Source organism: Melitaea cinxia, chromosome 23 (genome assembly GCF_905220565.1).
Source record: "Melitaea cinxia chromosome 23, ilMelCinx1.1, whole genome shotgun sequence".
NCBI lineage: Eukaryota > Metazoa > Arthropoda > Insecta > Lepidoptera > Nymphalidae > Melitaea > Melitaea cinxia.
In genome coordinates, this window is record NC_059416.1 from 2738434 (window position 1) to 2766103 (window position 27670).

At 33.7% G+C, this 27670-nt stretch overlaps 1 protein-coding gene across 1 annotated transcript; it reads right to left on the reverse strand.

Annotated features, from left to right (window-relative positions):
• Positions 1 to 519: 519 nt before the first annotated feature.
• On the reverse strand, positions 520 to 27670 carry LOC123665301 (facilitated trehalose transporter Tret1-like). The gene is made up of 7 exons (XM_045599622.1): positions 27447 to 27670; positions 10547 to 10653; positions 5646 to 5858; positions 3409 to 3606; positions 2398 to 2593; positions 2154 to 2280; positions 520 to 1243 (listed from the first exon to the last, which is right to left on the reverse strand). Exons 2-7 carry the CDS (start codon positions 10632 to 10634, stop codon positions 554 to 556), a joined length of 1512 nt encoding a protein of 503 aa, XP_045455578.1. The 5' UTR covers positions 10635 to 10653; positions 27447 to 27670; the 3' UTR covers positions 520 to 553.

Sequence of the window (27670 nt, forward strand, 5' to 3'; positions counted from 1 at the left end):
TAAAATTACACACAATGATATGAACACATCTATTGGTCAGTATCAATTACTTGATCTGTATTTTATTTATATATTTTTTTTTATTTGGATAGAGATCAAAAAAATTAAATTAAAAATATTTAGACATAAATTAAAAATAAATAAAATGTTCATGTAATTTCTATAGTCATTTGATGTTATTAATTGTCGAGAAATTATTTTTAATTATTAGTATATGTATATAGTGAATATTTTTAACGGCTTAAAATGTAGCTTTTTTCATAAATTTTAAAATATATCACGTATTTTCGCTAAAATATATTCCCAATTTCATATCAAAAATTAATAGCATTCACGGCCGACTTTTATAAAACGGCAAATCTCTAATTTCTCTCACTAGAGATAGAATTTTGACTGGTAAGCAAAATGAGAGAAATTAGATCATCGAACCCAGCCATATGAAAATCACAAATAAGTTATTGAAACCGACCGTTAATATCTTATATCTAATGTTTGTATATCAAAGTGATCACGAAATCCCACCTGAGTATTTGATAACCTTCAACGCTCTATATTACGACCTCGAACCGCCGAGAATGGTCTGAATCTGGGAAACCGTCTTCCCCTTTGTTTCCGGTATCAAAAAGAAAACGAAAAACACGCAAATTATCATGAAACCGCTGAAAACCCAGAAGCAACTATAAATACCGATGGCGTCTTTCAACAACGGGAAACAGAGAGTGACAACGAACACGAGACACCAGTTCATAATAACGCTAATACCGGAAGCTGTACCCCTGAATTCCACAGAGAATAGCTCGGCCATCATCATCCAGGGTATAGGTCCGAAGCCAAGAGAGAAGGAAATTATGAAGAGGACCATACACAACAAGGGTAGCCAACCGACTGAGGTTACATTGGTACCGCCCTCTTGCAATTTGAAGTAAGCGCCCAAAACGATCAAGCAGATGCCCATAATGATACAGCTCTGTAGGAGCAAGATACGTCGACCGGCTTTTTCTATTAGAAGAGATGATACGTAAGTGGCGATAGTTTGGACGACTCCGACTATGATGGTCGCGATGGCCGGTGGTATGTCTGAGCCGGCGGATCGGAAGATGTTATTAGTGTAGAATATGACGGCGTTAACGCCGCTGAACTGCTGGAAGAACATTAGACCGAGAGAGCAGATTAGGGCCATTAGTGGTGCGCGTTGAGTGACCATGCTGAGCATTCCCGCTTTCTGACGAAATGAATTGTCGACCTGGAAAAGAATAGATATTTATTCTTATCAGATTGTTGGTTATTGTTTTCTAATGTTTACGCGAATTTCGCTCGTTATAATAAAACAACTTTTGCGGTTAGTTAGGTTTTTTAGATGCACGAAACCTTCCTCTCGTGACCATGGTCGCTGTAAAGTATCCGAAACGTCGGTCATCTAAAAAACCTAATAAAATCCGAAAATTTTGTTTCCTTACAGATTGTTATTTTTTGTCACTCTTAGCGCCTTATAAGTTGTAGCTCGATGTTCAATTAAAACTAAAATAAATAAAGAATAATAACAAAGATCAATAATTTTGTTTTGAAGAAATTGACGATTAACTTTTTATTTTAGTGAAATATAAAGATATTATTTTATATCAATTTTACATAATTAACACCGTATACTCGTAGAATTTAAAAAAGCAAAGTACATATCTAGTAAGATAGTTAAGAGTGTATGCTACCTCAAATTGCTTGTTTTCCACTCGGCAGGATGTCCATATCTTCCAAACTACTGAATATTTAAATTTGAAATTTATGTTTGGTAAAGTTCAGGACATAAACTATCTTTCATATGTTTCGAAAACACGATTCCATAAAATTATCTCGATACAAAAAAATCGCAAAGTTACCTCTATTTTTGTATTAAAACCTTAATATCTCTCAGTAAATATAGAAGTTATGGACTTGAGATTAAGCATGGTAATTGAAATAAGTATGAAGAACATTTTATATGTTGCGTTTTTTAAAAAATAACTATTAATAATGTTTGTGAGGAGAAAATACATAAAATTCGCGCGATGAACAACCAAGCGCTCTCAATTCTCGTGTGTGTTAGTACGGGAGAAATCTGAATTCGAGCTGAGGTAGTGTAGCCCCTTAACTGGAAATATATATATTTTTAAGCTTACATCTTTCTGCATGTCCTCGAGTTCGGCGGTAAGGTCGGCATCAGGCCCACGCAACCATCTTAAAGCCTTTTCAGCGTCGCGTCTTCTGTTCTTTCCTAGTAAATATTGTGGCGTTTCTGGCATCCACCTGAAAATATATTAAAATTGTTGAGACTTCTTGACTTAAAAAAAGGTACAATAATATATTATATGACAATAGTCTGTAATAGATAAATGCTTTTTTTAAAAATAACGATTCACTTACCAAAAGACAGCAACAAGTAGAATAGGGAAGACAGCGGAGATGATGGAGAGTGTTTTCCAGTGCGTCCAACCGCCGACGACGAATGTGAACAGGATGCCCACCGTCAAGAACAGTTGGAAGAATGAGCCTAAGGCTCCGCGGATTGAGGTTTCTGCTATTTCTCCTATGTACATCGGTGCTGCTACGCATATACCACCTAAAATAAATGAAATAATGTTGATGATTTCAAAATTTTGACGTCTATACAAAAAAAGTGTGTTTTCAATTCACACACGGCAGAAGCGTAAGTTTTGAAATCATAAGAAGGTAGGCCGTTGGGATTTGTTCTATCGACGATGATCAAGGTCTCCTGAAAAAGATCGTAAGAGCCATACAAAAATAACGTAACTTAAACGTTATGAGCAGAATTCTATTAATATGATTAATCTCGTGACTATGAAGTTATCTTTATGCAAAATTGCCACAAAAGTGATACCAAAACTATCAGTAATGACACCAATTGTTGGTAACTTTTGTACTTCTTGGAGTTTAATCTTTAAAAAACGATATATTTTTTTCTTAAAAATAAGTGGTGACACCATACGATACAATAACTAATTAGTGATGCTAAGAGTGATGTTCATCACAGAATCATGTATGCGTATGCTTGTATACAGTAACATATATTGGTCAAAAGCTCTAAAATGCGAAAAACTCCTGCAGTCGCACTGGCTCCACACGTATCCACTCGTCGTTCCTGTGGGCCTAGCGAGTGAGGTCGAGAGGGTGGCGCAGAGCTTAGACAACTCTGCGTTTTCCTGAAGAGTGTCCTTGGCAACACAGTGTCTTTCTGACACTGTCTAAATCGTCTGCAATAGACGGATTAAGGCCAATGATGATGATGATTTTGGTCAATGAGTCATGAGTTCTTAAGAAGTATGCGCCAGTGTCGGAGTTAACACACACTAATTTCGCACATTTTTTTTCTGATTGTTGTTATTTTTATTTTAGTTATTTTTTAACTTATATTACCGGTAGCTATTCCAGCGAAGAATCTTGCAGCGATGAGCATCCCGGCTCCATTTGCGAAGATTGTGAGCAACCAGTTGAATAAGAAGGGCGCCGCAAGAACAAGAATTGTTGGTTTCCTTCCCACTTTCTGCGCGAGAACGCCAATGGGTAGGGCGCTTATAGCCGCCCCGATAGCTAAAATTGACGACACCAGGGAACCTAGAACAAAGTTATGGGAATAATCATATTAGGTAGGGTTCATATCCTACCCGTGGGGGTACCGTACCGTCATGGGTATCCAAAATGTAAACAAAAACTGTGGTAACTGTTAATTGCTTAAGATTTCATAAAATACATCTACATACATATTATAAATTAATGTTTGTCTGTATGTCCTTTATAGAATCGTAAACTATGTATTTGATCATGTAATGATCTTCAGTAAAGTATTGTGCATGAGCCCACGAAGGCTTCTGAGTTGGTACGATCAAAAAAAAAAAAATTTATATATAAAAGCGTAGCAACGCGCGTAGGGTACAGCTAGTGTAAAATAAAAATATAGGTAAATTACTCTTAGACTTTTAATTGGAAAAATGCTCAGCAACATTATACAAAGAAAAGCAAGATGGCATTTAGAACCCGTACTTTCAATTACTGTAAGAATTATTTGTATTTTTTCCATAAGTTTATGCAAATTAAAGCATTGCTTGATAGCATTTTATTATACTTTAGTCTAGAATTCAAGTAGTATAAATACAGTGTATTCGTTAATGAAATTTCAACAGTGGAAAATATTTTGAAACTTTAATGAAATATATAAATATTTTAGCATATCGACATTTTGATTGTCTATATCTCGAGATAGGATTACCAACACTAAACCGGATTACGCTATCTCCAAAAAAAAAATCTATCGCGTTAAAGATATGATTTCATTTATAAATATTTCTTAACAATAGTCATGTGATTTTTTACAATTTAAAGTGACATTCTCATAATCTCGTGATTTGGAGTTGAAAACAGAGTAAATGACCTTCGATATGACTTCTGGCTTCAATCCAGAGACAACGTAACAGGAGAACGTTTGTGGGTGTGGCGTATTATTATATAGGGCGTTCAAGTATTACACCAACGCAATTTTTTAAGATTTTTGACCCTTCCCGCCTTCCCCATGTAAAGCGCCGTAACATTTTTCTGCACAATCTTCCTCCTCCCTAATCGTTGGGTATGTGACCATTTTAATAATCTTCTATATAAATAAAAATGAATGTTGCTAAGCGCATAACTCGAGAATGGCTCGACCAATTCGGCTAATTTTTTTGCATGTTGCTTAAAGCCCACGGAAGATTTTAATACAAAAAAAAAAAATATAAAAAAATTAATATCAATTTTTGACAGATTGAAATTTGTCGGGGCAACAGATAGCCAAATAAAAATTTTAAAAGCCGCCATTTTTTCTTTTGTTGGAGAACAGACCTTTTTACCTAGCATTACAATAAATCGAGGAAAAAAAAATTAATAATGAATCAGAAAATACGTTTCATTTTACACAGTCATGTTAGTTTATTCTTGATAGCTTTTAGATGTAGGTAATAATAATGATGACTCTGGCACAGTTACCTGACAGTAAATATGTTACATGTTAAATAATAAAGGTTGCTTAGGTTAAATGATAGTAATCGTTTCTATGTCTACATATTATGTAACCAGAAAATTAACCTAAAAAAATTTATACATAAACGAGAATTAAATAAATAAATTTCACATATCATATTTGACTAGCCCGTTGGCGCAGTTGCGTTCTGTTTTTTTTTTTTTTCGTTGCGGGTTCAATTCCCGCCTGAGTCTCGTAATATTTGCATTATGGTATATTTATATATGTATTATTTCTAAATTAAAAGAAAAAATATTTAGTAGTAGCTGTTACCTACAACACAAGCATTAAGTTGCTTACCATAGGAACAGACGACCGTGTGAATAAGATATTTATTTATTAAGATTATTGTTTATAGTATTGACGACGCGTTGGCGCAGCGGTCACAGCACTGGCTATTGCGCTTGCGATCGCGGGTTCGATCCCCGCACACGACAAACATTAGTATTGGCCATATAGATGTTTGTCGTGGTCTGGGAGTTTTGTGCGTGTAGTGTGTGTGGAAACCATGACACAAGAGTAAATCCTAATTGTGGTCGTTGAGTCTGAAGAGTTTTTTTATTTATTGATTTATTACAATATTCTTATTATATATAATACTTACTTTCAGCTGTACTCAGTAAAAAGTCAGCAGGCTGACCCAACGAGTTCAGTAATACTTCTGTTACATTTTTGTCACTTGATAGAGTGTCGTTCAGTGAAAAAATATCAATGTCCGCTTCTGTAACGTTTATCGTGTCCTTCGGCGGCTCCAGTTGAGGCAACGCTGGTGACGTCCACGCGAGGATAGTTCCCGCTGTGATAGCTCCGATCGCCGCTGAAAAGAACCATAAATATCTTTTTATTACACCGTTTTTCTTAACTTTTGTTGAATATAGCAATGTTTATACATTAAGTTAAGCTTGTCTATACTAAGTTATTGTTGGTTTATGGGTTGATAAAACTGTATCCGTTACTTTTAATAAGTTTATTTTTTAAGAATCACGTCAGTGTGTGTTATGTTTTGGAAATACTCTTTGCCTTGTAATTTTATATAACCTAAAGATTTTGATTTGTACTCTGTTTTTATTTAAATTCACATCAACTTTGCTAATATCCGCTACTTTTGTTGCATATTTGACAATAACGGTTCCTTTTGCGAAATTGATTTAATTAACCTCTTAACTGTTATTTGTAATTTAGACTGCATCACTTATTGCGTGTACAAAAACTTTGTAACCAAATCCCTACAATTGCCTGTAACGGAGCAAGAAGATAATTGGTTGTGTATCAAAAATTTTAACGTGAATGGAAATTGCCGAAAGTATTGAAATTGTTCCAAAAAAAAAAGTAAATAAATCTTTATGACAACATTCATCTTCTAAAGAGCAGAACGAATTTTCTACTTTACAGGAAAAGTCTTTTTTCCTACAGTTGGACATATACAGGCGGTTGCAGTACTAGTCAGACAGCCTATTGCAGTCCACTGCTGGACATAGGCCTCCCCAAGTTCACGCCAGACATCCCCGTTTTTTCACATTCCTCATTCAGCCCACACCAGCAATCTTACGTAGATCGTCGGTCCAACGGGCCGGGGGAGGTCCCACACGGCGTTTGCCAAGACGCGGTCTTCACTCCAGGATCCGTAGTATAAGACTTAATTATAATTCAGACCAAACGCATCAGCTAAAACCGACAAGACAAATGTCTGCAAGTTTATTTCAAGCACATATATTTATATCTGTATTTCATTCAATAGCTTTCATTGTAATTATTGACTCGGAACGTAGGTCAAACGATGCAAATGGATTACAGCTGTCATTACAACTACGTTATATCTTTATTATTTTTCAATTTGCAGTATTCATTATCATTGTCATATAAAGTTTAAGTATACGTCTTTATATTTGATTGATTTTTTTTTATTTTTATTTTGTATATTCTTTTATATCAATAGGGTAGAAAACCGACGGGTTCTCCGTCCTGGTGGTAAGAGGATACCGTAACCGTATGAACGTCTGCAACAAACAAGCAAGCGTGGTGCCGATCTAACTTCTAAATCTCTTGATAAGCTCTGGCTAGACTCTATTTAGATGTAGCCTGCAGGATTAAGGTACTGACCTAAATTTTTGTTGTGCCTTGTTGTGCCTTCTCTACCTCAATGGACTAAATTTGAAAATATTTCATTCACATTTTTTCAATCGTCTAATACAGTGGCTCCATCATTGAAATTATGTGGATTAGAATTGGAATGGACTTAATCATAATTAACTGAGGTAATTCATAGGTAATTTACCTGCTCGAAATATGGAGCAGCCCGACTGGGGTGGTATATCAACCTTACAGAAGATCACAGATATGAAATTATGAGATACAGATATATTATGTTGTTGAGTATGGTGACCAGAGCTCCTGGGGGGAATAGGGGGTAGGGTCGGCAATACGCTTGCGATGCTTCTGATGTTGCAGGCATCTATAAGCTACAGTAATCGCTTACCATTAGGTGAGCCATACGCTTGTTTGCAGACTTATATAAAAAAAAAACCTGTAGCGTAATAACGTGTTCTGGATTACTGGATTGGAATAAAGTAAACAACTTATAATTGGCTTTAATCAAACGACGTATTCCTCGACCTTTGCCGCTCAATTGCAATAGTCACAACGCATTTGCTGTCAATTTGTTTTTAATTTTTGTTCAATACGATATTTACAATTGGGACTTGATTAAATTTAGTTGGAAAATCCATCAATGATTTTGAATTAGTGAATGTTCTATGCAGAAATAGACACAAAAAAGCAAAACTTCTTTAGTGGGGAATCAACTTAGTTGTCCAACTATTTGGGACAAAACTATTTTTGGCTATTGGCTTGGTTTTGACACGTATAAACATTGACATTAATTTGGGAACCAAAATATGTATCATCCAAAGTTCAGATATGAAAAGAAGAAAAAAAACAACATGGTTTGTTGACCAATATGAAATATAACTATGTTATAAAACGTAACAAAATCTTTTATAAGCCGTTGATAAGGGAAACACAATCAATAAAGCCTAACACGCAAATGTATCAAGACAACACGAGACACCGACCCGTAGTCAATAATTGAAAAATTGGCTAATTACCCAAAAACTACTAACAAATACCAAAGTGAACCCCAGAAGACATACCTATTATTAACTCGTACTTAAGTTTGAGAACGTTTGGATGGATATAATCACTGATACCATTGACGTCTATAAATAACTGTTTCATATGATTTAAACGTTGTCACTTTGCCAATTTTTTATGTATGTACTAATGTACATTGACCTCTGTACCATTGCAAATAATTTACAAACAGCTATTTTATTCACGTAGTGTTAAAACTCATTATTACGTGTACAATTAATTATACAGTACTATTTTTCGGACACTACATGACGACTACACTGCTACTTCACATATTCTATTATTTAACTAACTTTCAAAAATGATGACGTTCAAGACATCAAAGATTTTTTATAGATGTTACCTTATACTTTTTACTGGATAATAATAAATACATAATTATGTGAAAGATATTTTAACAGACCAAAATCAGTAGGATTTCAATTCGATTGTATTTTATGTGTGTGTTACATAGGTACTTTGACTGGATGTACCGATTTGGCGATTGTTTTTTATACGAAAGTTCCGCGCAATTTTCGTAAAAAGGGATAAAAAGTTTTTGCTTCACGTATTAATATATAGATAACTCAAATTCTCGTCAAATCTCGATCAAATTTAAATGGGATAACATGATAAGCACGAGCTGTCAATTAAAAAAAAAACTACTATGCTTGAGACCACACGACTGAAGTAAAACTTATGAAATGTAACACTGTCTCTTTCTTCCTTCACTAACTTATATCTGTATTACTCTTTCGTCACGCATTCACCAGCTTACTCCCCAAGTCAAACGTGCGCAAAGAAATTTCACTTCAAAAAGAATCATTCAAATCGGTAAAATGATATGAGGACACCACAAAAAAATAGAGTCGAATTAAGAACCTCCTTTTTTTGATGTGGTTAATAATAGGACGCATGACTTCGGCAATGCCACATATAATGGAGAAGACAGGAAGAAGATTGATCGATGCGATGTGATTACAATTTGGACTGACAATTTTGACGTATGTTTATATTTAGTTTTCTTATCATAAGATTCTGCGTCATTAATTAGCACATTTAAATCGACTTCGAGAAATGTAAGAGGTTCTCAATCCATCTGTATTTTTTTTTATATTTGTTACGTCATAACCGTTTACTAGGTTTACTGATTATGATCACCATCATCACTTCAGCCTATCGCAGTCCACTGCTGGACATAGGCCTCCACAAGTTCGTGACAAAAATGGCGTGAACTCATGTGTTTTGCCCATAGTCACCACGCTGGGCAGGTTGGTGACCGCAGGGCTGGTTTTGTCGCACCGAAGACGCTGCTGCCCGTATTCGGCCTGTGTATTTCAAAGCCAGCAGTTGGATGGTTATCCCATCATCGGTAAGTTCCAAGGTGGTAGTGGAACTGTGTTATCCCTAAGTCGCCTCTTACGACACCCACGGGAAGAGAGGGGGTGGCTATATTCTAACTACTAGTATGGGATAAATGGTTGGAAATATAAAATCAATTGAAGAACTTTGCGAAAATATTTTGCATTTATGATTGATATGAATTCTGAAACACGTGTTTAGTTCGGATTATTTGTTTTTATCGCAATTCTGAAGTATTACAAATTCTTAATAGATAAATACACTTGAACACGAACAAACAACAAATCACAAACACGGTGGGAAGCAAAAAGCTGACTGTTTGTAAATCGCATTAAATCTGATTTGTGAATTATCCTACTCAATGTAATAAATTACAACCATAGTCAACAGGAACATGCTTTCATTTACATACTGACAGTCAATTTCAAGAGTACTGCTTTTCTTTCATAACCTCAAGGTACAAGAGTAACAAGAAGAGGAAAAAGGCTCCACATATACATTTCTAAGAAGAAATTTTAAATACAGCACGCTGAAATTTATAGACTTAGTAACACTAACCAAAAAAATTGGTTAAAACGTTCTATCTGTGAAGTAGCATAACTTAACTCTGTTTAAGTAATAACCCTAATAATGACCTTAATGTATTATCATTTTAGCCTATCACAGTCCACCGCTGGAAGCCTACACAAGTTAACGCCAAAAATGGCGTGAACTCATGTGTTTTGCCCATAGTCACCACGCTGGACAGGCGGGTTGGTGACCGCAGGGCTGGCTTTGTCGCACCGAAGACGCTGCTGCCCGTCTTCGGTCAGTGTATTTCAAAGCCAGCAGTTAGATGGTTATCCCGCCATCGGTCGGCTTTTTAAGTTCCAAGGTGGTAGTGGAACTGTGTTATCCCTTAGTCGCTTCTTACGACACCCACGGGAAGAGATAGGGTGGCTATATTCTCTAATGCCGTAGCCATACAGCATATGTAAAATTATTATAAACAATTATGTTGGTTCCAATTCTCACCTGCAACTGCGGCAATATATTGATTTACTTTCCTGGTCGGTCCTCCCTTCTCCTGGACGGAGAGCATGTGCATCGTTTGTTTCTCCATGATTCAATGTTGTCGCATCCTGGAATGGAAATATTTCACTAAAATATTTGTTAAATATCGACATTACTATATCTATATAAATTCACAACTTAAGAACTAAATATTTACAGATAGTTTTGGTATAAATCATGTCGGCGTGAAATTGTGCCAAGAATGCTGTCAGCGTTTCCCCGTTGAATCGCTATGCCGATTCTCTGGGCAAAAAATGCACCAGCCCTCTTGTCACCAGTGGAGGCAATAAGGCGAATATATTATTATTATTATTTTATTTTACATTATTATTATTATTATTCTTTATTTCTATATAAATAGAAATAAATCGCCAGGATGTATGTAAGCGTATAGCTTTTGTACGACTGTATCGAATTGCATTTTTTTGTTCGTCATTGTCTGGACAGTTTTTACATTGGAATACCAAAAAATGGATAAAGTCACAAAAAAAAATATATATGGCTGTACGAAGTTCTTCAGATCATCTATTTTTTTTTTTTATAGACTAGACCCAACCCAAACAACATTTCTATATAATTACTGGCGGACTCTGCAAACGTTGTCTTGCCACTAAAGGTTGGTGGTAGAAGGGTGAAAATTTAGGGTTGTATGTATTTTTTAACGCCAAATTATAATAAAATAAAGAATAAATAATTCATCTAAAAATTAAAAAACAATTTAGGGTGGACTACCCTACACGGTACCCTTAACATTTAGGGGGATGAAAAATAGATGTTGTTCGATCCTCAGACCTACCCAATATGCACACAAAATTTCATGAGAATCGGTCAAGCCGTTTCGGAGGAGTTTAACTACAAACACCGCGACACGAGAATTTTATATATTAGAAAATTTTTATTAGAAAAACGCAAATTATCATTAGAAAAACGCAAGCGTAGCCGTGGGAAAACTCTAGTACTAAATAAATAATGTTTTTAATTTATTCAAAAAGGTACAATAATAGGTTTGTCGCCATTAATGAGGATTAAATTATTATAAATCATTGAAAGGATTCAATAATGATATTTCATTTAAAATAATAGACCAAGTTACCAAGATATTAAGTATATATATGTTACAAAGTTATAGAAACGAAACGTTCGTAACCTCGGATGTAGGTGCAGATCTAAAAAGCGATAATTGAATGCTAATATCTAACATCTTCTGCAAAACTATCACTGCAAACACTCGTCATCTATTCAATTTAATCTTATATACATAGTCTTGCCCTGAAAAAACATTTTTTTTTCTATCGCACGTGACATTTATTACTATTACAGTGTATTCGTTTAATTATTTATTTATTTACAGAAAAAAAGATACAATTTATTTGATAAATAATGCAGCAAAAACAATTAACAGTTTAACAGTGCACTGTTTCTAAAGTAATCTCGTACTAGAGTACACACGATATTATAATATAAAAATATGATATAAAGCTATACAAATAAGAAATTATAAATTAAAATAAAACAATTAAAAATATACCTTACTATTGCTCAGTTGTACATTTTTTTAGAGACGTGTATTTTAAAAATAAGTGGGGAAGAATGTAAAAATTATATTAATAACAATTAACAGTAAGCACAAACTACATTCGCTCGCTCGCTTCAGCCTGTAATGTCCCACTGCTGGGCATAGGCCTCTTTCCCCAATATAGGAGAAGGATCAAAGCGCCACCGTGCTACTCTAATGCGGGTTGGCGGATATATTCCCTACTATGAGTAACGATCGCTATCATGTGTACATGATAACAACCGAGCTTAGCGTGCTCTTCGAGTACGGTGGGGAAACCCACAAGGACTGCACAAACACCCAGATCACGGCAAACATCTGTATGGCCAATACAAATGTTTGTCTTGTGCGGACATCGAACCCGCAAACGCCTGCACAACAGCCACAAACACATTATATAATATTAATAGTAATTAAATATTAAATCCTAAGGGTATTCGTTTGTCACTGTCCAACACGAGCAATATTTACGCAGGGTCAATTCATAGTTCGCCATGACACGTTAATGAGGTTCAATGGAACGTACGCTGTAACATTCGAGTCATCGGCGCATCATCACTGATACACCGATGACTTTAAATATGACATGTTTATATTAACGTTTTAATTTCAATTATCGAGCTACTGTGCCTCAATTCTCATACCTACCAAATATGTACAAAAATTTTCATAAGAATCGGTCAAGCCGTTTCGGAGGAGTTTGGCCCCTAACACTGTGACACAAGAATTTTATATATTAGATAAAATTAATAAAAAATACATAAAACATTTAACCTACGAGCGGAATCAAGCGATAACCACGGGCGCCAAATCTCACCAACCCGATAATGACAAGTGGCACTCGAACGTGACCTTCGCGATGGCTAACGTGGCAGGATATTGAATATACACATTACAGAATAATAAGAGAAATACGATAAGCAAAAATAATATCTAGACTGAGGCTTATTTGGGTATTAACGTTAATTACGAAACTTGGTATGGAGGTATAGGTAAAGATCTAGAAAACAATATCAAAAATTCCTCAATTCAAGAAGGTTTCAGAAGCACTTATAAATCGTCATTTTATTAATAAAAATTATATTTACTTTTAATAAATTAAGTATATAGAGTAAGTATTATAGATTTAAAAAAATACAGAATAATAGATATAGTATAAAATTATACATAGAATTATACATAGGGAGAAATTAATGTTAGTCCTTAGCAATCATCGTAGAAGGACGTTGTCTTCCCGGCTTTCTGAATTAAAGTATATAATTGTGTTTGCAGGCAAACGAAGAAAAACCGACTTCAATTATATCGACAAGTAATACAACGTAGGTAGACGAAAACAAAATACAGATTATAAAAGATTACTCCAAAAGCTGTAATCAGATTGCGATGAAATTTAAATGTGACCACATGATCAACATCGACTTTCGATTAAATTAAAAATCATCAAAATAGGTACACCCAGTAAAAAGTTATGCGGATTTTCGAGAGTTTCCCTCGATTTCTCTGAGATTCCATCATCAGATCAAACTAGGGATATCTCCTTTCCAACAAAAAAAGAATTATCAAATTCGGTTCATAAACGACGGAGTTATCCCCGAACATACATTAAATATATACATATATACACGCACACACATATATATATATATATATAGATACGGTCGAATTGAGTAACCTCCTCCTTTTTTTGAAGTCGGTTAAAAATGTAAATTACTTAGCTTAATTATCCGTACCGTATGAAAGTCGGAATACAAAGTGTTCTATGTGCTATTGTGGAGCTCCAGCTATCTACTTACCGACTTTCATTATAATCTTTCAAATATTTTATAAGAAAGGAGTAACAAAAATCCGTCTTCACAAACATACTTTTTTACAATATTATGAATACTAATATACGCAATTCGACCATAATTAATTTAAATTATAAGTTTGAACATTATTGAGGTTCTGTTGTCAAAGACTAATATATGTGGCAGTTGTGTAATGTTTTTTTTTTTATTGATTTAATGTATTTTATGCATAATTTTAAAAAATATTAGCGTTCTGCACTCCTTCTCTATATAAAATGTACGTGTGCGAAATTTCATACTCCACCGTCTGCGCAATTTTCGTAAAAAGGGGTAGGTACAAAGTTGTTGCTTCACGTATTAATATATAGATTAAAATAAATTTACTAAGATATTATAAAATCAATAAATATACCTATTCTTTATCAGAAGTTAGTTACACTTGAGTTTATCAATTTTAGATATGCAATAATACTTTAAATTGCTTATCTTTGATCGGCTTAATGCTAAGCTCACGCTACTGTGTACGGTGGGGTATAAATCCCACAATATCTGAAAGGATTGGAAATATTTATTGCAAAATAAAAATGATAATTTGTAATGAACAGACTGTAAAAAGAAGTAGGTATATTGAGTTTAAATATTTTACATAATACCAACCGACTACTATAATTTAAACTACTACTATATTTTTAAATACTGTATTTTTTTTATAAATATAAATAAATAAATATTGCAATATATATTTTTTTAACACACTAAAACGACTAATTTCCCGCACGCGGCTTCGCCCGGCTCTTCTCTTCGTTTGTGGCTGTTATGCTGGCGGTTTGGGTGTTTGTGCAGTCCTTGTGGGTCTCCCCACCGTGCCTCGGAGAGCACGTTTAGCCGTCGGTCCCGGTTGTTATCATGTACACCTAATAGCGATCGTTACTTATAGTATATATCCGCCAACCCGCATTGGAGCAGCGTGGTGGATTAAGCTCTGATCCTTCTCCTACACGGTGAAAGAGGCCTATGCCCAGTAGTGGGATATTACAGGCTGAAGCGAAGCGAAATTATTGTCATGCAAGTTTCAATTAGAAAAATGATATTTGTAAATTTACCTAGTCTTCAATAATTAAGCTAAAACCGTGTTTCTATTATAACTGACATAGAGCAAACTATCGCGCGATAATTGTACGATTATCGCCAATTTTATCTAATGGTTTAGTAGTTCTATTTCAGATGACTTTGCTAATGTCATTATAAAAAAATCTATCGAAGTTTTAAGTACATTCGGTGCTAAAATTACAATTTTCTTACAATTTTACATTCGTTCATGATTATGGAAACGAGTAGAAGAGTGAGAAAAACTTTAAAAAAAAGTTATAAAACTCGTAACAGCATAATTAAAAAACGTCCGCTTGGAAAATTACTAAAAAAAATAACTAACGTACTATTTGTCTTAAATGAAATATCACTATCAAATTGAGATAGTGCACTGCAGGAAATATCGTATTAAAAATCTGAAGCAGCCCGACTGGGTAAGTATCTCAACCTTAGAGAAGATCAAAGCTAATTAGCACTGTCTCAAGCAGTGTTGTATTGCTATGAATAAGGTAGCCAAAGGTCCGAAGGTCGACAACGCGATGCAATGTTCTCGGTGTTGCAGGCGTTCTCGGGTTACAGACGGTATTAGCTTACCACCAGGCAGACCAGTCGCTTGTTTTCCGACCTAGTCGTATAAAAAAAAGATTTATCTAAAATACGAATCAGAACGACGACGCCGCGTTGGCGCAACGGTCACAGCCATGGATTGTGCCGGTTACGCTGGTGGTTGTAGGTTCGATCCCCGTACATGACAAACATTTGTATTGGCCATACAGGTGTTTGCCGTGGTCTGGGTGTTTGTGCAGTCCTTGTGGGTCTCCCCACCGTGCCTCGGAGAGCACGTTTAGCCGTCGGTCCCGGTTGTTATCATGTACACCTAATAGCGATCGTTACTTATAGTATATATCCGCCAACCCGCATTGGAGCAGCGTGGTGGATTAAGCTCTGATCATTCTCCTACACGGTGAAAGAGGCCTATGCCCAGTAGTGGGATATTACAGGCTGAAGCGAATCAGAAAAATTAAAAACTTCTGATTTCGAAGTTAGTAAAAGAAAAGGTAAAGATTTTTTTTTATTACATATGGAAATAAAACCTCCATTTTTTTGACAATATCTTTTAAGTTAATTCCGCTATGTATTAAAATGGACATCATAGGTCACACCTAAGGACTTGATAAATAATTTGCAATCTTATATGTATTTTTATGACCCCGTATATAAATTAAAATAAAGTTCATATAATTCCTTTGATAACTATGTCCGATATCATTATATTTACACAAGTCGATAAGTGTTGTATAATTGTGACTCTCGAAGTTTTATATACACAATTATGTACTAAAAATCAGTTTTTATTAACATTAGTTTATAGACTTTTTTATGGTGTTTACATTGTTTTATAAATGGAAAAATATTTGAAATATCGTATCTTTTATAAGATGTTACTGTAAATATATATATTTTAAGTATTAAAATTAAAATGTTCAATAACTTCGTATTTCAGTCATGTATTAAAATACTTACTTTTAGTCAGACTATTTTTTCATAAATACGGATCATTTTTTAAAAAGAAAAGAAAAAAATAGAACAACCCTATAATCTTTCTCCTAAAATACTAAGAGTAAAAACTTCTTTGAGAATTAAAAAAAAAACTTCGATAAATTTTTGACGTTAGAAAAACAAGGATTTTTCAAAGGATTTGTTTTTTATTACCGTTGTAAACTGAAAATAATGTTTGTATGTTCAAAAATAATTCGTCGGTAGTGGGCGATGCTTATTTTAGGACAGGAAGAAACAGTTTTAGTCAATGAGATAATAAACTCAAGTCAAATACATTCTGGACCAGCGTCAAACTTGCACGCACACAGGCACACTTGTAAAACTATTATTTTAACTACTATTATTACTTCACAATGACAAGAGGGCTTGTGATTTTTTTCCCAGTCGATCGGCATAGCGATTCAACGGGGAAATGCTGCCAGCATTATTGGCACCATGCCACGCGGACATGATTTATACCATAACTATCAGTTAATATTTAGTTATGTTGTGAATTATAAATAATATTGTCAAATTTCGAAATAAAAAAAATATGTTTACAAAGTCTTTCTCTTATCCATTCAAGTTCAAGTACATTTTTGTACGAGTACTTGTAGTTGAAGATACTAACTGTAAAATCAGTTTGAATTTTTTATATATTACTTGTTACTGATTAATTTGTAATCGAATAAAAAAATAGGACAAGGCCAGGACGTATTTGTTGTATAATCATTGCAAAAGTTGATGCTCCAAAACGGAAATACAGATGTTCAGGACACAGATAAATAATAATCATTTAAGTACTTGACAGCGACTCTTAACGTCCCGCGCTTAAAAAACTTGGCTCAAAAATACTTTACACAGATTAAAAATAAACATATTTTCTTATTTATTAAAAATTTGGCATATACTTGGTCCATCCATCAATACTTCATTACTATAATTACATGTGGTAATCAGTTAAAAATACATTCAACATCGAAATAAAAAATGTCTTAATTCAAGTAGGATTCATTTTATAAATTAAAATTATATTTCTTTTAATAAATTTTCTATAAAATATGCAAAAAATCCTTTTTAAAGTCACAAAAAGTAATTTTAATTTAAAAAATTGGGTAGTTTATAAATTAATTTGAACATACAGCACAAACCACTGAAGACTTTTCTAAATATTATATTAATTAAAAAAGGTACTGTTACCCAGTACTTTATGTTTTAATTGCAAAATATAGGAAATCTTATCCATACGATGTCATAATTGAATGATTGTATGGAATATACGTATTTACTCGTATTGTAACTTATTCAAAATACACATTCATGTAACTTCATACTGAATATTTTGATGTCTTGGCAAGCAAAGTTAAATTTCTCTCTTTTCTCCATCAGTCAAATTGATGATTCAAACGTTCTTAGCAATTAAATAATCCAAAATTTATCTATAGGTCGGAGACAGTCATTAATTCAGAAGGAAAAAGAAAGTTTGCGCGGCGTCCTAAGGTTGGCAACACTATCGCGCGGTCTGGTCAAGATGACAAAAGACGTCGACGACGACGAGTCGTTTCATTTTTGATTCGGCGTTTAACTTGATTTGATTGAGGACCAATTTGTAAAAAATATTAAAACGAAGATTAAGGTACTGATGACGTAGTTTTTTTGCTCGATTATCCCACTGTTCGCCCACATGATGTCTGACGATAGAATAACGATGTCTTCGACATAAATATGTGTAAATAAATATAATGCCTCCGAATGACATCGAATTTGACTAAACTTTTTTTTGTCCGTAATTTTCAGGGCAAGATTAAAAAAAAATAAACGAGTATGCTTTGGACCACACGACTGAAGTAAAACTTCTTTAGCAATAGGCCTACATAGGCTTAAACTGTGACATAGATATACGAAACGTAACTGGGAATGACAGAAAGAGAAAGAAAAATGTGTGCTCACACCTCTCTCTCTTGCTCCGTTCGCCTCGAGCGATCACACTTTTCGTAACGCTCTCGTCACGCATTCACCAGTTTTCTCCCCATGTCAAGCGTGCGTAAAGAATTTTTACTTGGAAAAATAAACGATATATTCACGTCAAAAAAACAATGGTACGAAGTTCGGTTGAGTAATAAATAGTAATTTAATAAATTATACCAAAATTAGAATCCAAATTAGGTGAATCATATCAATACCTACTTTATACTTTGGTCTGCATTGTAAACATTGACACACCTACTTAAGGGGCTACACTACCTCAGCTCGAATTCAAATTTCACCCGTACTAAAAACACATAAGAATTGAGAGCGCTTGGTTGTTTATCGCGCGAATTATATGTATTTTCTCCCCACAAACATTACCAATAGTTATTTTTTTTAAAAACGCAACATATAAAATGTTCTTCATATTTATTTCAATTACCATGTTTAATCTCAAGTGCATAACTTCTATATTTACTGAGATATTAAGGTTTTAATACAAAAATAGAGGTAACTTTGCTTTTAACTTCTTATTTTTTGTATCGAGAAAATTTTATGGAATCGTGTTTTCGAAACACATGAAAGATAGTTTATGTCCTGAACTTTACCATACATAAATTTCAAACTTAAATGTTCAGTAGTTTGGAAGATATGGATATCCTGCCGAGTGGAAAATAAGCAATTTGAGGTAGCATACACTCATAACATGCAAATAGGCAAGTACGTTTGTATGAAATATAACATCGTTTATTTCCTAAAATCGATGACACTTGAGGTAAAATTACACAAAATATGATTTACGTGATTTGTCGGACTACCTCATTTATGTACCCTGCCTTTTTGTTATTTCCTGTCGAAGCACAGGTTTTTTATGCAGTGATTCTGTTTGAACATTTGGTTTGTAAGATTTCCTTATTGTCTTAGTAGTGTGTGCGTAAGTAGGTTGCAATCTGGAATAACCAAAACTGTACCCGATGATCTATTTTAAGTTTTCCGCTATTCTATTGTCGTTGAGTATGTTTCTTCTTATCTTAATATTATATAATTTCATAACCAGATCCTCAATAAACAGTTTATTTTCTTTGAATGACTGAATGATTCTAAAGTTTATTTTGAAGTCTATTTGAATAAAGTAATTTTAATTTTGTTTTTAGTAGGTGCCACTAGAGTGACAAACTAGTTTATGGTTCACACCAAATTTGCACCTCCGGGAGCATATCTAGCACGTTGCCAACCCTGTTTCCCCGTTAAAACAGTCGACCTCTTTCTACCTTAATCACCTCAGGAATTTTTTCCAGCATAATTTAAAAAAAAAAACGACCCAATCATGCCTCTTGACCACATAGCGCACCATACAGTGAGACGCTCGGCATATAAAGGCTTCTCAAAAATGTATCTTTGATTTTCAGAAGCCTAAACGCGACAATTTTGCTGAAGTCAAAATCAAAAATATCCATATTCGAAATAGGTCTCAAAAGTAGCTTCAAATCGTCATTTAACAAATTAAAATTTTAATCACTTTTTGACGCTTCTAGCACTGGTTCGTAATGCTTAGCCTTAACACTCCAAATTCGTGAACTTATTAACGAAATAGACCCACCATTTTGTCAAAAACTGATTAAAAACTTTGATTAAAAAAAAAATCGAGCTATAGCTGTGATTGTGGTGAATATTTATCGGATATCATTTTTCTTCTATAGTTGACAAACCATACTTTTTTTAATACCATAATTTTTTTTTTTTAATTTTGATTAACAAAATAAAGTTCCTCTTGAAAAACCCTATACTTTCCTAATCGGCCTTTTCAGACTTTGAGCAAGATGTTTCCTGCTATTCCCTACCACAATACATAAGTCATAGTCACAAGTGCACTGTAGAATTTAAAATTCCCAACAATACTTGACGACGCCTTGGCGCAGAGGTCACAGCACTGGCTGTTGCGCTGGCGGTCGCGGGTTCGATCCCCGCTCACGACAGATATTTGTATTAGCCATATAGATGTTTGTTGTGCTCTGGGCGTTTGTGCTTGTGTATTGTGTTTTCGGAACCCTCACAGGGGAAAATCCCACTGGGGGCCGTTGGATGTGAAGCGTTTATTTACTTATTTAATATATTGGATACTGATGTTAAATATTCTGTTTTACGTATCTATTTGGCATAACAATCATAATAGCACTAGCCATTGCCCATAACTCAGATATTTCTAACAATTATAAATAACCCAAATTAATTCAACTAGTGGATGGATTATTTATTTAAAGTTGAATTTACATGCGTCAATAGTTGATTGTTTATTTACTTTTATCCTTTAGATTTCCTAGATACAAATCCAGTCGAACTTTATGTATGAAACATATACACTTTATTACATATACAATTTATTAGAACGCTGTTTTTAGAATTTCTGTTTGGGTGTATGTGTATGTGTATGAATGTGGTCCTTAATTTAACCTTGGTTCTTGAACGTGATGATTTTAAAGCTTCATAAATGCATACTACAACCATATGTATTTTTTAACCGACTTCAAAAAAAAAGGACGAGGTTACTCAATGTGACCGTATATGTTTTTTTTTAATGTATGTTCGGGGATAGCTCCGTCGTTTATGAACCGATTTTGATAATTCTTTTTTTGTTGGAAAGGAGATATCCCTAGTTTGGTACCATGATAAGGAAACCAGTATCTGATGATGGGGTCCCAGAGAAATCGAGGGAAACTTTCGAAAGTCCGCATAACTTTTTACTGGGTGTACCGATTTTGTCATTTAATCGAAAGCCGATGTTTATCGTGTGGTCACATTTAAATTTTATTGAGATCTGATTACAACTTTTGGAGTATTCTTTAATAATGCATATTTACTTGACTAATTTTTTCGTATACCTACGTTGTTTTACTTGTCGATATAATTGAAGTCGGTTTTTCTTCGTTTGTCTGCAAACGCAATTATTTAATATATAACTAGGGGAAAACAAGCATACTGCCCATAGCCCGTAGCTTATACAAGATTTGTAGACGCCTGAAATAACAGCAAACACGTCGTCAACCCTACCCTCGAACCTATCTAAACCTACTGCCACAGAAATACAACACCACTTAAGAGCACTGTTATTTGGATGTGATCTTTTGTAAGGTTGAGGTCCTTAGTCGAGCTGCACCAGATTTTAAGAAGGATATTTCCAGCTGTGTCACCTTCTCAATATTGTAGCTTATACAAGACTTGTAGACGCCTGAAATAACAGCAAACACGTCGTCAACCCTACCCTCGAACCTCTCTAACCCTACTGCCACAGAAATACATCACCACTTGAGAGCACTGTTATTTGGACGTGATCTTTTGTAAGGTTGAGGTAGGATTTTAAGAAGGATTATTTCCGGCCTTCTCAATAAATTGTCCCCCAAAAAATAAAATAAAGTCTCCCACAGTTTCCGATAATAAACAAACCATCCGCTTTATAATATCAGTTTATATATATATTGGGATGCTGCCAAATCTATTTACATGTTAATAAATAACGTTTGTTTATACGATGTCCAACGGTTGTATTGGATGCGTGGAATAATACATGTATGACCGTTACATAATACGTAAACAAGAATTGTTAGAAATATTGTTTCGAACGGGTGACACTACATGTGGCAATCATATTCAGGCGAACCGCTTCAGCCTGTAGTATCCCACGGCTGGGCATAGGCCTCTTTCCCCATGTAAGAAAAGGTTCAGATCTTAATTCATCACGCTGCTCCAATTCGGATTGGAGGATATATATTCCCTGCTATGAGTAACGATCGCTTACAGGTGTACACGATAACAACCGAGACCAACGGTTTAACATGCTCGCCGAGGCACGGTAGGGAGACCCACAAGGAATATAAGCCATACCGGAAATAAATATTTGTATTCAAACTCAAATATCGACACCGAGCGGGAATTGAACCCGCGACCGTCGGTGTTTAGGCGCCGCCGATACGGCACCCGCACCATTACACCAGAGCGGTATCAACAGTTATTGTTTTTTATAATATTTATTTTTAAGTCATCGGTCCGATGAGTCATTTATATATATATATTTTTTTGGATTTCTTGTCTATTCCTCACAGGTGAAGCTACATTCCGAATCAATGGTAGCTCAATAACACCTAATTAATTAATGAAAAAAAAAAATATGTTAGTTTATAAGCCTTTTTAAATAAAGAAATATTTGATATTGGCTTGCCTTTTTTCCGAAAATCCTCATTGAACTCACAATTTCTAACGTATATTATTGTAAACAATAATAAATAATGATTGTCTTTGCTCACAAACGAAAACCCGACTTCAATTACGTCGACCAGTAAATACAACGAAGGTAGACGAAAAAAACTCAAGTAAATAAGCAATATTGGAGTTAACGCAGAAAGTACTTGTTAGATCTCGATTTAATTTATAGGACTACAATCCAGAACCACCAGCTTTCGATTATAAAAAGAATAATCGAAATTCGTCCACCTAGTAAAAAGTTATGAGTTAAAACACATTAAAAAACCGTTTTTTTTTGTTTTTTTTTTTTTTAAATAGGTATTGTAGTCATAGTGAAGGTCTTAAAACTTGTAAGAAGGGTATTAGTAATAATAAGCAATAGATATGTACAAAAGGAAGAAAATAAGTTTCAATTATGTGTAATTATAAATCAATACATATAATAAAAATGTAACGGGTCGTTGTCTGTATATTTAAGATATATGAGGGAAAAAAACACTATTGGGACCTTTATCAACGCAAATAGTACCCAAAAAAATGATTGTCAGAATTTTTGTCTGTTTGTCTTTGCGTTTGTACACTCTAATCTCAGAAACGTCTATCTGATTTTAATGTGGTTTTTACTAATATATTGTGGCCAGCTTAGCTTAACATTTAGAGTTTGTTTCGTATCAATCGGCACATAAATAAAAAAGTTATACCAATTTAAAGAATCACTTTGAACATGTAAAGTCACTATTCACGAGGACAAAGTCGCGAACATAGCTAGTTTCTTATAAAAACCTGTTCAACTATTATAGTATACGGGTAGCATAACATTGTACCTACATAATGTAATTGTAGTTTTAATGTTTGTGATGTTCTAGGTAAAATGTAGGTGTAAGTTTGAAGGTTTTGATTTTTTAATTTTTTTTCCACACACTGATTTGTATTGTCTAGAGAAAAAAAAAAACAATTATTAAGTAATGTTAATCGTTCGTGTATTAAGTATTCTCCAACATAGCGTGACATTGACGAAATCATCTATGCTATTTTGGCACTGTTTGAAAGCCGTTAAACCAAACGATTGCATGCAAGTATGTCAAAGAATAGAGATGTGATGTGTTAGATACGCCATATATCTATCAATGACACAAAAAACTGTATCAGCACCGACATGCGACTAAAGCTTACTGCTCAAGAACTATTTTACCGTGATATTTGAAATACATTCATGTATTTTGCGTAAATTTCGTTTTTGGTTAAAAATCATCCTCAGATCAAATCGCATCACTGCTGAGCGTTGTTTCAAACGATTTTACTTTCCATACTGTATTGATACCACGGGTTTATATGGTTTCTGAAGGATCAAACTAAAATCAACAACAAACAGAATTAGAAAAAAAATGTCAGTTAGCTACAGTTAGCAACTGACATTTTATAATTGTTTTTTTAAAACACTAAAGCGGAAAACAACGATATTTGTTCAGACCACTGCAACAACCCGTCATCAATCGTCTGATTTCTATCCCTTATTTTAATCTATGATCAATAAATTTATACGTAATAATACCGTCCCCGTTTTCAAGAACTGTTTATATTATTATCCTAAATATAGTTTTAATTATTATTTACAAGGAAAACGTATTTTAATTATACTGACGAACAAGCTTTCTTAGTGGCTTCGCTCGCGTGGATGTGAAGAATATGGTTTTTTCGTTTGCTCCTGTTAAATATAGCCTATATCACTTAGTAACGACGTCGTTAAAGAATTTTTAGAATCAAACTGAGGTAAAACACAGCAGGGAATATCCTGCAAAAAACCTGTAGTAGCCCGACTGGGGAAGTACCTCAGCCTCACTGAAGATCAAAGCTAAATGATATTGCTTTTAAAGCAGTGTTGTGTTCATGTGATGAATAAGGTGACCATAAATAATGATATATGATAATGTTTCTGGTGCTGCAAGCGTTATAAGCTACGGTAATCGTTTACCATCAGATGAGCCGTATGCTTGGTTGCCGACTTAGTTGTGTATATGTATATATATATTTATTTCTTAATTAAAATGAGACTATTAGCGTTGTGATCCACCTATCAATTTAATTATCGAATGGCGAGAACGTTATCGACTTTATGTTTGTGATAACGCCCGGCTCTAATAGGTATAATGGTAGCTAATTTAATTTTTTGACTAAACAATACTAAAAGTGCTTAATCATTTATTAGGGGCCATGCACAAATTACGTCACACCTTACTTAAAGGGAAGGTAGGGGGTCCAAGAAGTTTAACATTGTATGACAAGCAGGGGCGGGGAGCGATCCAAAATTTTGCAACATCACGTTTTAATATTATAATAAATATAATTGTTAATATTGAAGACGATGATTTTATTAAAAAATAATTGAAAAGAAAATAAAAGGTAAATCAAAATTTACTTGCGATTGAGAGTACGATCCGTGCTCATTGCAAGAATGTGTATTGGCCATACAAATGGTTGTCGTCATCTGGGCGTTTGTGATTGTGTGTTGTGTTTCGGGACCCCCGACACATGTTTTTTGTTCTAGGGGGCACTGAGTGAGGAGTATTTATTATTGTTATTGAACTATTTCATCCGCATAACTTACGTTCTCATGGGAATATAGGGATAGCTATGTAAACGTGTTAGCATTTGTTATTCTAAATTTCAAGCTATCTACGTAGGTACCTACCGAGTCGCATTATAATCCGTTTAGTATTTTTTCAAGGAAGAGTCATTACTTTTTTCCATCATTAATAAATAAATCAATCAATCAATCCTCACAAACTTTCACATTTCTAATATCAACAAAATACAACAGTTCTAACTTAAAATAAAAAGAAACAATAGTGTATTTTTATCGTAATAACAATTATTAATTAATACTTTTATCTTTATACCTTTACCTTCGAATTCGATGCTAAATATGATATTACGATATTTTTAAAGTATTTTTTTCAATTAGTAGAATCACAAATTAGCTTATGAAAAATTTGACATTTTTTTATTCATGGAAACAGTTTTCGGTACAAATCCGTAATCCGTCGTAATCGTATCCTTTCGTTCTCACTGTGTCAATGTTAATGTAACAATTTTAAAATTATTATCTGACTAAGTGACCGAACCCGGAGAACTAAAAGTTATGCTTTTTTATTTAATATAACGAACACAAGATAAAAATAATTTATACAATTGATGCAGTCATTTGGAAGTGCTGCGCGTTCATAAATCTCTAGTTACCTACATAGTTATTATTTTGGTTAATATTTGAAAACTTTATAAAGCATATTCTTTTGTAGAACTATTTTATAGTTTTATTAATAATAATATATAGAACCTCTTCCTCCTTTAATTTCTTATGTACGTAACTCGAAGTTCTAAATTTTATCTCTAACGGGTTGAATTCAAATAAGATGCATTTTTTTTAAATTATTCTTTGACGGTTCGCAGGAAAGTGTAGCAGTCAATAGATAAATGTCTATTGACTGCTACATGTAACCTGATGATGGTCCAATAAAGGATCGAAACGTCGCATGCATTTGCAATTAGTGGTTTGATTGGCACCTTATGTCCACTTTCCTGCGAACCGTCAGAGAATACTTATAACAAATGGACACAACGATAAATAATGTTTTTTTTTTAATGTTTACTATTCTCATTAGCGAAAAAGAAGTTTTTATATATAAATAACAAAGTTATAGGAGTTTACTTAATTTTCTTAAATGTACACGGTACATTTAAAAAAAATATATGTTAATCTCTTTTGTGCCGTCTTATCTCTGAAACAATTAGACTTTTTGATAGATGACTAGAAAACATTTTTGTTGTAAAAATGTAATTTTTAAATGTAATTTAAAAATTAATTTTTAAAATGTAATTTAAAATGTAATTTAGTCAGTAACTTTTTGACTATAAAAATGTATGGTAAGGATTTAGTATAATTATTAAAAATCTATTTAAATAAATTAAAAACGAAAACAGTGTGGTGTCGTTTGACACCAGATAGAAACGAAGTTCCTTAGTATAAAATATTTTTTTCAAGTTAATTCGAGGTATAAAGAAAATAATTATTCGGGTATACATTTATAATTATTATTATTTTTTTATTGATAAAAATAACATTAATTATAATAAAATAACAGCAATTATAATAATGTTCATCACGTAACCTACTTAAAGTACCTACATAAAAAATTTACGATGTTTTAATGTTACGAACGTTTTTTTGCCGGCTAAGGTACCCCTCCGCAACGCCATAAGGAACTTCGGTCCAAAAATCGAATGACTGAACGAAACGCATAATTATTATTTGTTTGGGTTCCTCAGGACAAGGTTTATTCCAAATAAAATAAATAAAAAAACAATATATTGCCAAAAAAAATATTTCGCAGTATGAACATTGTCGGCTCCGTCGTAAATAAAATTGTATTCAATAGGTAATCTTATTAAATTCCACGAGTTCGAGGTCAAAGGCCAGTATTTGATAAAAAATCAATTCACAAAGATATATAAAACGAAAGTAGACATTTAAAATATGTAGGTACTTTAATAATTTTGTTTTGGACTTTTCACTTGCATTTTTAAAACGAAAATAATTTTGTCGATTATGATTTATTACAAAATGTTTATCACGCCCAAATAAAAAAAATTCCACTGACTAAAAATGAAAAAAAAAAAACTAAATACTTACCAATATAAAATAATATGTTAAATAATACAGAATAAATAACAGCAAATACACTGAATATTCATAAAAACGCACTTATATTTTTAAATTATTATTACGTTATTTTTTTTTTATTATGTAATGATACTACGCGAGCGACTGCAATAAACGCGGTCAGCGTCCGCGCGGGATTTCGGTACACTGGCCAAATAATTTCTAATGACCTGCGTCGCTGTCAAGCGTTCGTT

Bases quoted from the DNA above. Each gene is read 5' to 3' on its own strand.
- LOC123665301 (XM_045599622.1), bottom strand. From the start codon at position 10,634: ATGGAGAAACAAACGATGCACATGCTCTCCGTCCAGGAGAAGGGAGGA. The intron at 2,594-3,408 runs GTAATATAAGTT...CATTTATTTTAG, and splicing joins CTTCGCTGGAATAGCTACCG to GTGGTATATGCGTAGCAGCA. The intron at 2,281-2,397 runs GTAAGTGAATCG...ATATATTTTCAG, and splicing joins CTACTTGTTGCTGTCTTTTG to GTGGATGCCAGAAACGCCAC.